Genomic DNA, 14,185 nt, shown 5'->3' with positions numbered 1-14,185 from the left:
CTGCTCAGGGACAACGGGTGGGGTCCCGGGGTGGGTGTGGGGCTGTAAAAAGAGGCAACAGTGTTGGCACAATGTCAGACCCCCCGTTTTGCTTCTACAGCAGTGTGTGTGTAGCGGTGTTTTTTGGTTTCAAACCTCTCCTTTTTGTCCCTTTGACCCCGCAGGATTTTAAGGGCAGAGCTTTCAGTCCAAGGTTTCCTCCCGGGGCCAGCTTTTGCTCCGGTCCGGATGAAAAATTTCTACGGTAGATGGAACTTGTTCCTGAGCGACTTACTGTTCTGAGGACCCCTGGGTTTCATAGCTTTCCTCTCCCTCTCACTTGGCTCAAATTAAGCTTCCCAGTTCCGTCCCGAAGCACCGGGGCAGCGACACAGGACTGGGAAAGCCATCCCATCCCTGAGTCCCGCGCGGGCGGCTGTCCGGGTTTCCAATCGCCGCTCGCGGATTGAAAAAGACAGAAGGCGCGCCGCGTGCACAGACAGTTAGTTAATGGAAACCCTGTAAATCGGTTTTAAGTGCACCCAGGACGGAGGGGGAGGAAGGTGGAGGTGGTGGCGATGGGGGGCGTGAATAGGCTGGAGTGGGGGTGAATGAGTTAGGCATCCTCGCAGTTCTGAAAAAGAGAGTCGCCTCCTTCCCTCATTGTTCCTAATTTAGAAAAATTTATTAAAGAAATCGCACGGATAGGGAAACCCGAGCTCCCCAGCCCGCCCCAAGCGGAGGAGTACGCGGCTTCCCTTGGCAGGGAACCCGGCTGCGGCTGTCCCCCTCTCCGCGCCCTCCCTCCTCCCCGCCCCCCCCCCCAGCGGGGCACTGCTACTACGGCGATCGCCACCTCACGCCGAAGGAATGCTCGAAGTATGCACACGTTCCCAAAAGTAGACCTCCTTCACCGCCGGAGGAGCATACATCACCCCGTGGCAGCAGTCCACCTTCTCAGGCGTTTCGTAACCGAGTAAACTGAGAGCTGGGAACAGCCCTCTATTAAGTAGCCCGCGGCGCGGAGTCTTTCCCACTTGGCGAGGGCGAGCCGCCGGAGACGCGTCCGCACGCCGGCAGCTGCGGTCCCAGGCGGTGTCCGCTCATCCAGCAGCGCCGGCAGCTCCTCCCGGATCCTCCTCCTCCTCCTCCTCCCAGACCTCCCCGCCGGTGCCCACGCCTAGGCGGCCGCCAGGTGCTCCTGCAGAGTAGCGCCTACCCCCCGGGCGTGCTGGGGTCACACGGAGCGCCAGCTTCTCCGACGCCGGGGAGCCGCTGTCGCCGCCGCTACCTCTGTCACTGCCGCCTCAGGTCAGTCTGGTTTCTGTCCCCTTTCCCTCACTCCATCATTCCCAGAGATAACTAGGGAAACTTGTTTCTAGCTTGCGCCCTCCCGGGAGCCGTGAAGAATCTCGGGCGAGGACGTTTGGATTTGTAATGGTATAGATGTGCCGGAGAAATCCCTGGTATCCTGGGATTTTGTAATTCTTTTGGGGTTTTGAGGGTAGACGGAATTGCTTTTCTTAAAAGCTGATGCAGGGCAGCAGTGCGCGCGCAAAGGATCTTGCTCAGTGTTTCCATTTGTGAAGGAATTTCATCTATAGATGCTGTCGATTTCACTGAAGGGCGCGCCCGGTTCTGGGGCCACCCGTTTTTCCTTATCTCGGGCCGCTGCTTTGCCCGGGAGTGCCGGCGTGCAGCGGGGGCGCTGGGAAGGTATTTTGGTGACGCACGGTGCGGAATTCTTTGAGGAGCCGGCTGAGTGCTCTGCAGCTCGTCGAGGCTGCGCGGGTTTGTGTGGCATCCCGAGACAGATTCCTGGTCGAGTGTTCTGGCTTCTTCCTCCTCTTTTTTCAAAGCGTCCGAGGTGGTGATTTAGGCCAGCTCCAAGGGACTCATCCTTGGCCTACTTTCTCCAGCTTCTGGAGAATGCCCCCCTCTCCAACCTCCTCCCGGGTGCATTGTTCTGTGCGACCTCTGAGGCGGTTTCCATCTCAAAGCATAGATTAGTGTAGGGATCAGAAAGCGTGGGGCAACTGGCTCATTTACGGAGCGAGGGGGGGACCTGGACCGGGGGGAGCCGGGGAGCAGGACAGGTACTCCAAACTGGGCATCGTAAGGAACCCTCCAGTGACCAGTTCCGGGCTCCCCGGGGCATCCCCTCCCCCATCTCAACCAGGACTATGCAGCCTTCTAAAGAATGCTGGGGAGGGACGGGGCAAGAAAGGAAATGAGCTCTAAGCTCTGTCTTGGCTAAGTGATGTTGCGTGGTGGGTAGGAGAGGAGGTAGGTGATGCGCATGGGACCTGGAGGGATCTGGAGGGACCCTGCAGGTGTGTGTGTAATTTTCTTTTTTTAACTTGACGCGGAAGTTAAGGAATTGGCCTCTTCAGGAGAGGAGTGGGGAGGGGGCAATTTGGCAGAAGGGGACAAATCCCCTTAGCATCCCCTCCCCCCCCCCACTCATTTTCATTCATGAGGGTGAAGTGAGGGAATCCTTGGTGCCACGTAGGGGCGGCCGCTTTTAGACATTTATGTCTGAGACTGCTCAGTGAAATGTTGCTAAACACTGAAATGAATATTTTGGCTAAAAAGGAGAAAAAAAAACTTTTTCTTTTTAAAACATAGAAAGAATGCCTGCCTAACCGCGCGTTAAGATACCACTAAGCGAGATTTAGTCTTGCTGCTGAGTCAGGAAGCCAATAGGTGGCGCTCTAGACCTAGACAAATTGCTTCCACCTCTCAGGTTTTTGTTGAGTTCAGCTGTTTAAAAAAAGAATCTGCACACAGCTTTTCGGTGGGTCGACTGTCAGCCTTTAACTTTCCGCGAGCACGACTGCCAGCTGAGTTGAAAATAATTGTAGCAAAGTTAAGGCCAGATGATGGGAACAATGGGCCAGTCTCACCTCTTGTTTTCACTGATGTAGAAGAGGGTTAGAAATGTCAAACAGTTGTTAATTAGGAAGAAAGAAATTGCTAGAGCCCTTAGATCCCCAGGGCAGTGCCAAAATTTTAATCTTGGCTTCATGAAAAAGGAGCTCCAGGCAATTTGGCACGCCTGCTCATCAGACATTTAAAATGTAATTTACACTCAAGCTGAGGAAAGTTGCCCTAATACATTGTGCCAATAATTTGGAAAGACATGGTTGGAGATTGTCAGTTTCTTTTCTCAAAGAGGGCTCCATTTTTAGCTCATTTTTGGATTCCCAGGCAGGACAGTCCCCATGCCCTCTGCATTTTTCATGAGGCCGAGCCTGTTGCCTTACAATAATTTATGTACTTCAGAGTCAATTCTCTTTTTGTGTTTTGCCACTGGCAGCTTCCCAATTCAGTTCATTGCTTGTAGCTTTTGTCTCTGAATTGGCCCTTAGATTATTTTAGGAGATTCCATTCTGCAGACATGGGTTAAGCACCTACTGTGTGCCGGGAAACCACAAAGGTGAATACTACTCTTTGTCTTTAAGGAATTAATAATCTAGTTGCAGGAAAAATCAGAATAGAACATATTCTCCTCTGGAACACATATACCTGTAATCTTCCAGGATAAATATACAGTTAACTGCAAATATTAATTATTATTGAGAATTTTTATTTAAAAACATCTTGGAAAAACAAACAAAGAGTGGTTCGATTCTTCTAGTGTGCCATCTCTTTTTATTATGTATTTTAAAGTTGTTTTCTCCCATCATGGGTAAAGGATTTATCAGATGTGAAAACAACACAGTTAGCAGGAGGGTCAGGTTTCAGCTGGGTCTTACATATTTCTGTATAATCCATTTCAGACCTTAAAGAGCTGCATATTTGTAGGCAGAACAAAACGAAGAAAAAGAGAGAAAAAAGGTTTATTATACTTTTCCAAATTGCCCTGAGACCACTAAAATACAGCTACCTAAAGAGTTCAGCAGCTAGGAAAAAGCAGCCAAATAAAATCCCCAGCTGGAAGAGACATTTAGTTGAGTCAGGGATTAAATGACCTCTGAATTAGCCATCACCCAGGCAGGATGAAGTCATGTGGGGGCTGGTAAGGCCTTCACCCGGGATGCTAAGTAGGACCAGTCTCCAGGAAAACAGGACCCTCTTTAAACTGGAACTCCCTCCTAGTGCCGTGATTAAACTTCTGTAGATGATCTTGACTTCCACTGCTCCACAATACGCCCATTGTGTGCTGGGCTAGGCCCTGTCGTTATTAAGGCAGATATGGTCGGGTTGTGGACTGGGTCCAGGCTCCAGTTCTAACCTGGTTCCGGGCCTGCCCAGACCCGGTTCTGATGCGATCACTGCTTCTTCCGCAGATCCCTTCATGCGGCTGTGAGCTCAGAGGCCGAGCATGCGGACCAGGCTTCCCCCAGCGCTCGCCGCCCTGGGCGCGGCCCTGCTCCTGTCTTCCATTGAGGCAGAAGGTAAAAGCTTTTTCCTTCCCCCTCCCAGAGTGACAATGCAGGATTTGAGAAAGGAAAAAAATCAAATCTTTCCTGTGTCTATTGCTTGCTCTGTTTTTTCCTGCGTTTTGTGCTTTCTCTGGTGGTTTCTCTGCTCCAGAGAAACACTCCCTTCTCCTGAGGTTTGTCCATTTCCCAGCTCTCAGGTCCAGTTCTTTCGCATTCTGCTAAATCCATTCCGTACAGTGCTGTGTGGTCTCCTTGAGTTTGTCTCTGCGGTGTGCTGTCCACACTGCCACCTGCACTGCCGCCTTTAAAGGACCAGCCGCCTGGGAGGGTGCGACGTGTGTACCCAGCTCTACCAACGGGACACTTCAGGTGGTACCCAGGAGCCCTGGAGCGCAGGCGCGCTCGCTCTCTTGCTCGGCTGTAACCACCTGTCTCCGGCCTGCAACCTCGGTGACAGCACGAAATAAAAGACTCCAACAGCGCTGGCTCTGCGCGTTTGTGTATTTTGTGGGGAACTCAGTCGGCCAGGCGGATGGTGCAGGCAAATGAGCCAGCAGTCAAACCGCCTGTAAGGGTGGGGGGAGAACCTGCAGCCTTGGGGGCCACATGTGGCCTTCTGGATCCTTGACTGGGTCCTTTTGACTGAATCCAAATTTTACAGAACAAATGCTTTTATTAAAAGGGGTCCAGCAGGCAAAGAGGAAGCTTTTCTTGCCTCCTTTGCTCCTTAAAAAAGAACAATCTTGAAATCGGAAGGTCTCAGGTTCTCCTCCCCCACGCCCCCTGGGAGATCCGAGCCCCCGGGGTGTTCGCGTGTCCCAGGGTCGCTGCTGTCCCTGTCTGGTTCGCGGTGCTTCAGGCGCGTGGCCCAGAGCAGCCCAGCTCAGACGGGTTGGGCCTGGGCCAAGGTTTTCAGCCCGGGAGGCTAGCGCACGCCAGGGGAGCCGGGCATCACCTCCAGCGTCCTTCCCCCCTGCCTAGCTCCCTCCTGCCTCCCTCCCTGCGGGAGAGCTCCGCACGTCTGCCCTTCCCGCCGAGGAGGTCAGGGGCTCAGAGACTGTCTCTAAAACGACTCCTTGTGGCCCCGCCGTCTTGCAAATGAAGAGCTTTTGTTAAGATTTCCAACCTAGTCTTTGTTGTGTGCACTTGATACCTTAATTTCTCAATATTCACTAAACAATCCATTTCTATGTATTAACCCCATGGGTGCTTCTGTGTTCCCTCAATTATCATTGGAGACCTGACAAACTAGTTTTATTATCCTGCAAGATAAATGGGGTAATGTCATAAAAGACATCTTATAGTTTTTTTTTTCCCCAATAAAGAAATACCCCCAATGAAGCACAGGGAGAAAAGAAATACTTCTGCATGAGACAGTTGTGGAAGTTCCGGGGTGGATTGTCCTTTTTTAGAGGTGGGAAAAGTAGGGCTGCTTCATGACAACACTCAGGTTTACAAAGTTTCGATAGTGTTTGATTTTCTACTCCAAGACTGCACAAAAACTTAGGGAAAGCAGTTGTTTCCAAAATGTATGGCATCCTTAGAAAAGTGACAGACACTTGCTGGCTCTTCTTACTTGATTAATATTTTATGAATGTAGAGGCTCTTCAGAGTGGCCTCTGTGAAGTAATATTCAGATGAGGTTGGCTTTAATGTTTGTTTCTATGTCGTTGTTAGGAAGGAATTTTATTTGAGGAACACTTGGAAGCTCTACTAAAGATATTTTTAGATAATTCACTGAAGTGGCCCATTTATGGCTCATTAAGAAAATAGTTATTTGAAAATCAGAATGTTTGAGAATTCTGAGGAAAAGAATTAGGTTGGAAATGATGTAAATGGAAAAAAATCAATTCTGAATTAGATAATGGCTGGTTAGCAAAGTGCAGTTAAAAAGAACATTTTGCTATCTACATTTCTGATTATTCTCGTATTTCTTATGTTTTCTCTTTTTAATTTATGTTGATGTCCATATGGTACTTTTGCTTTATTAAGCTGTGTGGTTTCTTGTCTCCCATCCCCTTAGGTCAGTATTTAATAATTATATTTTAATGGTATTCATTTTTTTGGCCTTATTCTCTAGTTTGGTAATATCAAATAGAAATATAATTTCAGCAACAAATGCAAGCCATATATGTAACTTAAAATTTTTCTGGTAGCCACACTAAAAAAGGAAAAAGAAACAGGAAATTAATTTTAATAACATATTTTATTTAACCTAATATTATCATGTCAACATATAATTAATATGAGAATTGGTGGTGAGGTATTTTACATTTTCTGTACTAAGTGTTTGACAGTGGGTGTTTTTTATACTTGCAGCACATTTTATTTTAGACTGGCCACATTTCAAGTGCTTGATAGCCACATGGCTGGTTGCTCCTGTGTTGGACGGCACAGCCCTGGTGTTAACTACCAACTAAGTGGCCTCAGGAGCCTTTGAAGGGCTAACAAAATTTGTGGCCAAAGCCTTTCTGGGGACAATGGATGGAAACAGAATTTCTTTGAAATATTTCTGTTGGGAGCAGTTCAAAATTTCAGCTTGCAACCCTGTTTGGTACCATGCCATTTTGATCTTAGTCCTAAAGTAGCCATAGTTACTCTTTTTTCCCTTTTATGACTCATACTTGCACTCTTATATTCATACTATTTTCTCACCATTTTCTATTTACTTAATTTTTTATATGTTGGAAACCCAATACTTTTTTATTGTATTAGTTAAAAGATTTTGGCATTCACTTTTTGCATTTCTTCTTTTTTATAGTGGTACCACTTTTGTCCTGTTGTTTTCCTTCTGCCTACTTGTCTAAACTATGGTATCTTGTCCTACAGAAGTAAGGGCAAAAATGATTCTTTTTTTTTTTTGCCTTCACTATTTTTAATTTTTAGCCACAGCATAGACTTTATCAGCCTTATAAGTTGGCCATACATCCTAGGCCAGTGCCCTGCATGGCAATTATTTTTGGTTCCTGTAGTGTATAGTGTGTTAATTATCCTTTAGAAAATGTAACACTTTGCATTTAAAGGATAATGGCCAGTATTCCCTGAGAATTTGGACACCTTTCTAATTAATCTAGAATTTGAGATGAACACAAATTTCGTGAAAAGCGGAGTTTTAATTTGGTAAGTCTGATTTATAGTTTATACTATATCATGAACAATTAGATATTATCAATTCATCAGTGAGTTTAAACTGTAAGCTTTGTCTTGTGTCTAGGTTAAGAGGCTAATTAATACATATGTCTATTAATCCTATAACAGATTTCAAACTAGAGAAGAACTTAATCTATTCTAATTCTTTCATTTTCCAAATGAGAAAATGAGGCCCAGAGAGGCTGAATAACTTGGGCAACTAATGTAGTTACTTAGGGGCAAAATACAGACAAGACCCAAGTCTTCTAGTTTTTGTTTAGTGCTGGTTTGGCCAAACCATGCTTCCTTTTTGCGTGATAACTGGTTGACTCAGTGGGTTTAATGTGAGAACACATTTTGTAATGTGTATAATATAATCTGTTGCTTGTCTAAAAGATTAACTTTTCAACTAGTTATTTTTGGTGTCTTATAAACACAAATGAAAGGAATTTTTATATCATGGGGAAGATCATTAAATTTATACTAACTTTGCATGGAAAACATAAAGTAATGCCTATCAAATATAGTAAACTCATCATACTTTATGTACTTCTAAAGGTTTCTATCATTAAGGTAGTATCCTTTCCAGTGCCGTCATCACAGATATCAGGCTAAAGGTCTTACTAGTTCATCAAGATGATATTTTAGTAGCGTGTTCTCAGTTTTGCTTTATCTATAACACATTATATACACTTACCAAAATTTAGACTGTTCTCCTCTCCAGCATCCATCTTTCCATCTATCCATCCATCCATCCTTCCATTCATTTGTCTCTGCCATGGTTGGTAAATTCTTGGACATACCCTCTTTTTGGGAGCCATAATTAAAAAAAAAGTGTTTTTCTTCTTCTATATCAAGACAGACACTTTAGTTTTAAAATTATTTCAACAGGTGTGTGAAGCTAATACCAAATTCTAGCTATGTATGAACTGAAAATTATCTGAATATCACATATTTACAATTGATCATTTGTTCTAATGTTTTTTTCATAGAGTAGAAGAAAAATATATATATTAACAGACAAACATATATAAATATTGGTTTCTAAAGTTAATTTTTGATTGAAACATTTCTTCTTTTTCACATTTATTGAATGTGGTAGAAAACTGTATGCTTTACGGTCAGACCATGGGATCAAAGTATTGCTGTCTATTAGCTGTGTTAATTTCTCTGAATTTCACTGACTCATCTGTAAACCAGGCACAATGAGGCTCACCATGTTATTGGGGGAAAAAAGAGACAATATATGAAATGACTAGCTCTCTGTTATAGAAGACACTCAGCAAATGTTAGCTATTATTAACATTCCTAAAATGTCCTAAATCCTGCCAATTCATGTAACAAAAATCTCATCAGAATGAGGCTTTCATAGCATAGTGCTTGATAACAAAAACTATTATTCATAGATATGGAATTAAACTATTAGAGTTATAAATACTTAAAATTTTAGTCACTTCACTATTAGTATTCAGGTTTGATGACTACATATCAAATTTTTATTTATTTATAATTTTAGTTATATTTCTCTTGGTTTAGCTTCTCGTTCTATGCAACTAAGGCTCTTTGTGATTATGATCCATATGTAGTGAGGTCATATTTGAAATATTTCAGCATCAGCATTGTTTTAGGGAAGACTCTGTGATGATGCAATGGTGGCTGTGAATTATTTTTGTGTAAAAGAAAAAGTTTTCAAATTTATAATAATAAAATTACATTTTTGCATTGATTTATGTTGACATGGGTCGCACACTCACACCTGATTTATTATTATTTTTTTCATGAAACAAGCAAGTGTATAACAAGAATGATAGCCTGTAAGGTTGTAGAAGCAATAAAATTGGCAAGAAGAAAAGCAAGTGGGCATTTTGTTGTACATGTGCTGGTCGGCCACTCTTTCTTCCTCTTGATTCCTGCATACTAGATCTGAGTTTCTATGAACACCTTAAAATCCTCTGAAATGTTAAAGACTTTTCCCCACAGTCAATTTTTCAGTTTATCTGGAATCCTGGTCATTTGGATATCAGCAAGGGGGGCTGCTGCTGCCCTTCAGCAGTTTTAACCTAATGTCCGCTGCTTCAGGTCAATTTCCTTCCAAGGTTGGTGGTACTATTTTTCCATGTACTGATTTTTTTTTTTTAAAAGCATGCTCAGGCCAGTTGTGTCTGCCTTTGCATTAAATTTGTCCTGAGCCATTGCTATTGGAGCAATATTTTATAATGATATTCTTAATACCTGTTGTCCTATTAACATCTGTTGCATGCATGTTATACTAAGTGATGAGTACAGCTAAACCTCCAAATATGATTACAGACAGAAGAATGTTGAATAATTAAGCTTTGCATGTAGATTAATAGTCTAATCTCACTGCCTGTGTATGGATAGTAAGAACATAACATTCATTCCAGTACTTGTGTATCCATTAAAAATAAAAAGCCATCACCTACAGTTGGAGACAGTAGTTCATTAAAGCAAATGTTTGCTTAATTTGTTTTATTTCCATTAAAAGTGCTATTAATATGACATAATCCTTAACACCAGTTAAATTCTATGACTCATGTCTCCAAGCTACTACTATATTTTAATTGACCTTTGTAAAAACCTAAAAGGAGATTGTAATCTCTCAAAACATATGCAAAAATTCTGACTCACAAGGAATACTTTCAGACTAAAACATTTTAAGAAGAGTGTGGCTGAAAGTCATCTTACTTGGTTGACCTGCTTCAAAAGTAATCATTTTTAATGCATTGACCATGCACTGACAGTGAGTCAGTACAATGCTGCATGATGAGGCATGAACATTGTAGAGAGAATATCATTATAAAATATTTTGGAAACGTCTTTGTGTAATCACCATTGTACATGGAGGCTTTTGTTCATTGTGGGAAACTAAAAGCAAGTCAACATTTCATTGACCCATGCATGATGCTGTACAGTTTTGTATGTAAACTATTCCTTTCTGTACTTTTCAGTTATTCCTGTCATTGACTTCTCCAAGTTTTTATGCGCAGTCATGTCTTCAGATTGCTGATCCTTCTTCACTATTTTCTTTAAGTTCTGTAAATAAATGTCCATAAATAAACATTGATGTTGTCTTTTCATAATTAACCATTGTTATGTAAAGGACCATACTGGCATTTTAATCTAAAATGCCATTTCTAGTATGGAGTATACCTGCTGCAAAGGAAATAACAGTGTTGGTTTACACCTTGGAACATACAGCAAGTTGGTGTAAACAGGCAGAATAATAGCTTTATAAACATATGAATATTACTGTTTATATACTTATAAATTATTAACATCCCTTATTATTTTTGAATATTTGTCTATATATGAATATACATTTAAATGTATATTTCCTTGTGAGATATAACTAAGTTTCCCATGATTCTTCCTTTTCATTAAAATGTTTTTCATCTCTGCCACAGATTAAGATTTATCAAACATAATAACAAGGCAATAATGCAGAGAATGAGCCAAAGACATCACTGATTCTTTTCCACATTATTGAAAAAAAGTATTATGTCAATGTTCTAAATTAACTTCTATGATTGTAAGCAGGTTGTGATTTGGCATGCTTGTTCAAAATGCACTCAGCATGTATTGAAATTTCTTTAATTGTTATGTGAATTGTTTGCATATGTGGGTATTATATGTGATTTCATTGTACTTGTATGTACTTGTATCCAAATATGTTTCTATTATGCTTGATTTTGCTGGCCATTCTTGAATGACCTAGCAACTCAAGAATCAAAAGTGTTTTGTGCTGTCTTCTATAATATGTATACTCTCTGATGTTTCGTCATATCTTGTCAGCTTTTAATTTTATTCTTATCCAACAAGATATCTTTTATATTTGTTGGAAACAAATTTATGCAAAGACAATTTTAGTAAGCTTTGCTCAACATAATTCTTTATTAAATTAAATTGACCGTTTTGTGACATTGGAAAATGTAACTAATATCAACTCTCTCTTTTGCAGTTGACCCACCTTCAGACTTGAATTTTAAAATTATAGATGAAAATACTGTTCATATGTCATGGGAAAGACCAGTTGATCCAATTTTGGGTTACAGAATAACGGTGGACCCTACAACAGGTAAGAGTCAAGACGTTAGGGTTTTAGAACAGAGACATCAAGATGGTATAATCCAGTCTCTTTCCCTCCTCCCAGTTCATCATGAAAAAATTGAGATTTAGAAAGCCTAAGAGATTTGGTCAATGTCACCAGATATTTGGTGGACTCAGGTTTCAAATTTCCAGCCTAGTACCCACTGTTATATTTTAATGGTATTGAGCTTTATTTACGTGGCTTACTGTGCTAAGCTGTTGTTATTAAAAATAGACACTTTTAAAAAATCTGATCAGAATATTGTTAGTAATCTTTGATCTTATAAGATAGAATCCTCATTTCTTGGCATTCTTCTTGAATTTCTTAATCTTTTCAACATTTAAAGTATCAAATTGTTCCACCTTACCCAGTGTCCTATGCATTTCAATACTCAGAAATCATCATTCTGGGATAATGGTGGGCAACCATGATGAAAGACAAGAATTTACTTTGGCTGGGTGGATTCTGTCGATACTAGGCTGTCAGAAAATAACCAAGTGTGAAGAACCAATTTCCATGGTTTAACTTTTAGTTCTCAAATGGAATGGGAATATAACCATTTCTACTAACATGGGCCAAATGGTAGGAAGAAGTCTTAATTGGTTGACAGTAGAGATGGATGGTGTTGACATAACTCATCCCTAGAACTGTGTTTTCTTATCATTTGGCCTTTAAAAATACCAATGATTTTAAATACTGATTTATCAGGGAACTTAAAAAAAAATGATCAAGAATTTACTTTTTCCTCTTTTAATTTTGTATCCTCAAATATATTTCCAGTTAACTAATTCATTCATTCCAAAGCAGAAAAACAGTTCAAATAAGATCTATCCTGTTTCCAGATGTTGAGAATTACTGACTCTCAGCACTTTCAAAACTGGCACTGAGACCACCCAACCCACAGTGCCCCAGTGTATTGATATCCCCTAGGGGTCTTGGTTGGTTTTACACGTTCCACATTTAAATCAAGAGCATTTCTCAGGGTTCTGTTGTACCTGTTACCTTTCCTGATTACTTCTGTTTTGATGAAAACTTAATATAATTACAAATATCAAAAGGCACTTAGTCCCTAGGAACCACCATGTTTCCTGATTGAATTGAGAATTAACAGAATCCAGAAGGAAGTATATAATTGTCAATATATAAGTAAACACTTAGTAGACTGTACCTTGAGATGTTTGCTTCCTAGTTAAGTCAATCCAGAGGTCCATGGTTACCCATTAAGCTATGCATCCATTTAAGTATGGACAATGCATTGCTTTCATACAAATTGTTTCCCATTATGGGTTAATCTTAACCTATGGGATTTGTTTCCCTTGAGTTTACTTTCATCCCTTATTTCTCTTTTTCTGCTCTCCTCTAATGCATACTTTAAAACTAAATTCTTTTCTGCTTTATATCTCATTTATAAAAATTTTGTTATCTACCATTAGTCTTCAAAAACAATGAGAGATTTTTGATTTGAAATTCTGGTATACCTTTAAATCTGGAAAAATCTTGTATCCTCAAACAAATATTAAATATGATTATAAGAAATAATGGCAATACAAGTCTATTTATTGAATTTCTAAAATTCAAAGTTTTAGTTTTAGAAGACAGAAAGTAACGTTTGGTTGTCCTGGAAAAAAAGCACATATTAAATTTTTCAGATTTTGAATGTATCTGAGAATTACAATATATAGTGTTGTGTTACATGTGAAAAATGTTTTATTGCATTCGTGTTTTTTTCTTTCTGTATTTCCAGATGGGCCCACTAAAGAATTTACCCTTGCAGCTAGTACCACTGAAACTTTGTTAGCTGACCTTATACCTGAAATAGAGTATGTGGTGACAATAACTTCATATAATGAAGTAGAAGAAAGTGTACCAGTTATAGGCCAACTAACAAGTAAGCACACATATAAATTCAAATACTTTTATACCTTTTATTTTGTGGAAGATTTTTCTAACTTCAATTTAATCTATTATGGAGATTTAATTTATTTAACTATTCTGTGATCCTAGTTATTAGAGGATATGAATCATTCTTGATTTGTAACCTTGGTCTGTGGAAGCAGCAGAAATATTGTGAATGAAACGTACTGAAAACATTAAACTTTGCTGGATAACAATGTTAATGTCTTTCTTAAATATCTTTAAAATGTTACTAAAATATGTATCATTTGCAAGGGAACGCTTATTGGGCAGTATTCTCTGACCAGCTGCACAGGGAACATACATTTGAAAGACAATGGCAAAGGACAATATATTTATTCTTTTTAAAAGAAAATATTTGGGTTCAGTTCCTTTTCTAATACTTAGGTTTTGATTCAGTTCAAACAGGTGTTTCAACAAAGCCAGGGGAGAAGAAACCTGGAAAAACAGAGATGCAAAGTGAGTGTTTCCCTTAATATTTTTGCTTGGATTTGTAGAATAAATAAATGTAGGATACAGTAGATTTTCTAGTTATATAAATAGATTGATCTTATTCCTATATTAATTTCTAGAATCTTTATCTAGAAGTAGCACAGACAATATGAATAATGTATAAGTAAGCAGTTATAATACCTAAGTTCTGACTTTTTAGCCAATTTTTCTTTTT

General features: G+C 40.3%; 1 protein-coding gene across 2 annotated transcripts in view; it reads left to right on the top strand.

Moving 5' to 3' along the window:
* The first annotated feature begins 1,012 nt into the window (after nucleotides 1-1,012).
* The window catches only part of COL12A1 (collagen type XII alpha 1 chain), a 114,028-nt gene continuing 100,855 nt past the window's right edge, over nucleotides 1,013-14,185 (top strand). The window contains exons 1-5 of one of the 2 annotated variants that reach the window (XM_069489128.1): nucleotides 1,013-1,290; nucleotides 4,272-4,379; nucleotides 11,476-11,592; nucleotides 13,349-13,492; nucleotides 13,918-13,977. In XM_069489128.1, the coding sequence (XP_069345229.1) occupies nucleotides 4,307-4,379; nucleotides 11,476-11,592; nucleotides 13,349-13,492; nucleotides 13,918-13,977 (394 nt within the window). In that variant the 5' untranslated portion in view covers nucleotides 1,013-1,290; nucleotides 4,272-4,306. Of the gene's footprint in view, nucleotides 1,291-4,271; nucleotides 4,380-11,475; nucleotides 11,593-13,348; nucleotides 13,493-13,917; nucleotides 13,978-14,185 lie in introns of those variants that run through there. The other variant, XM_069489127.1, reaches the window with a different exon arrangement.

The sequence above is a fragment of the Eulemur rufifrons genome, chromosome 15 (genome assembly GCF_041146395.1).
Source record: "Eulemur rufifrons isolate Redbay chromosome 15, OSU_ERuf_1, whole genome shotgun sequence".
NCBI lineage: Eukaryota > Metazoa > Chordata > Mammalia > Primates > Lemuridae > Eulemur > Eulemur rufifrons.
Note: the sequence above shows the minus strand (reverse complement) of the source record. Positions and strands in the feature narration are given on the sequence as shown.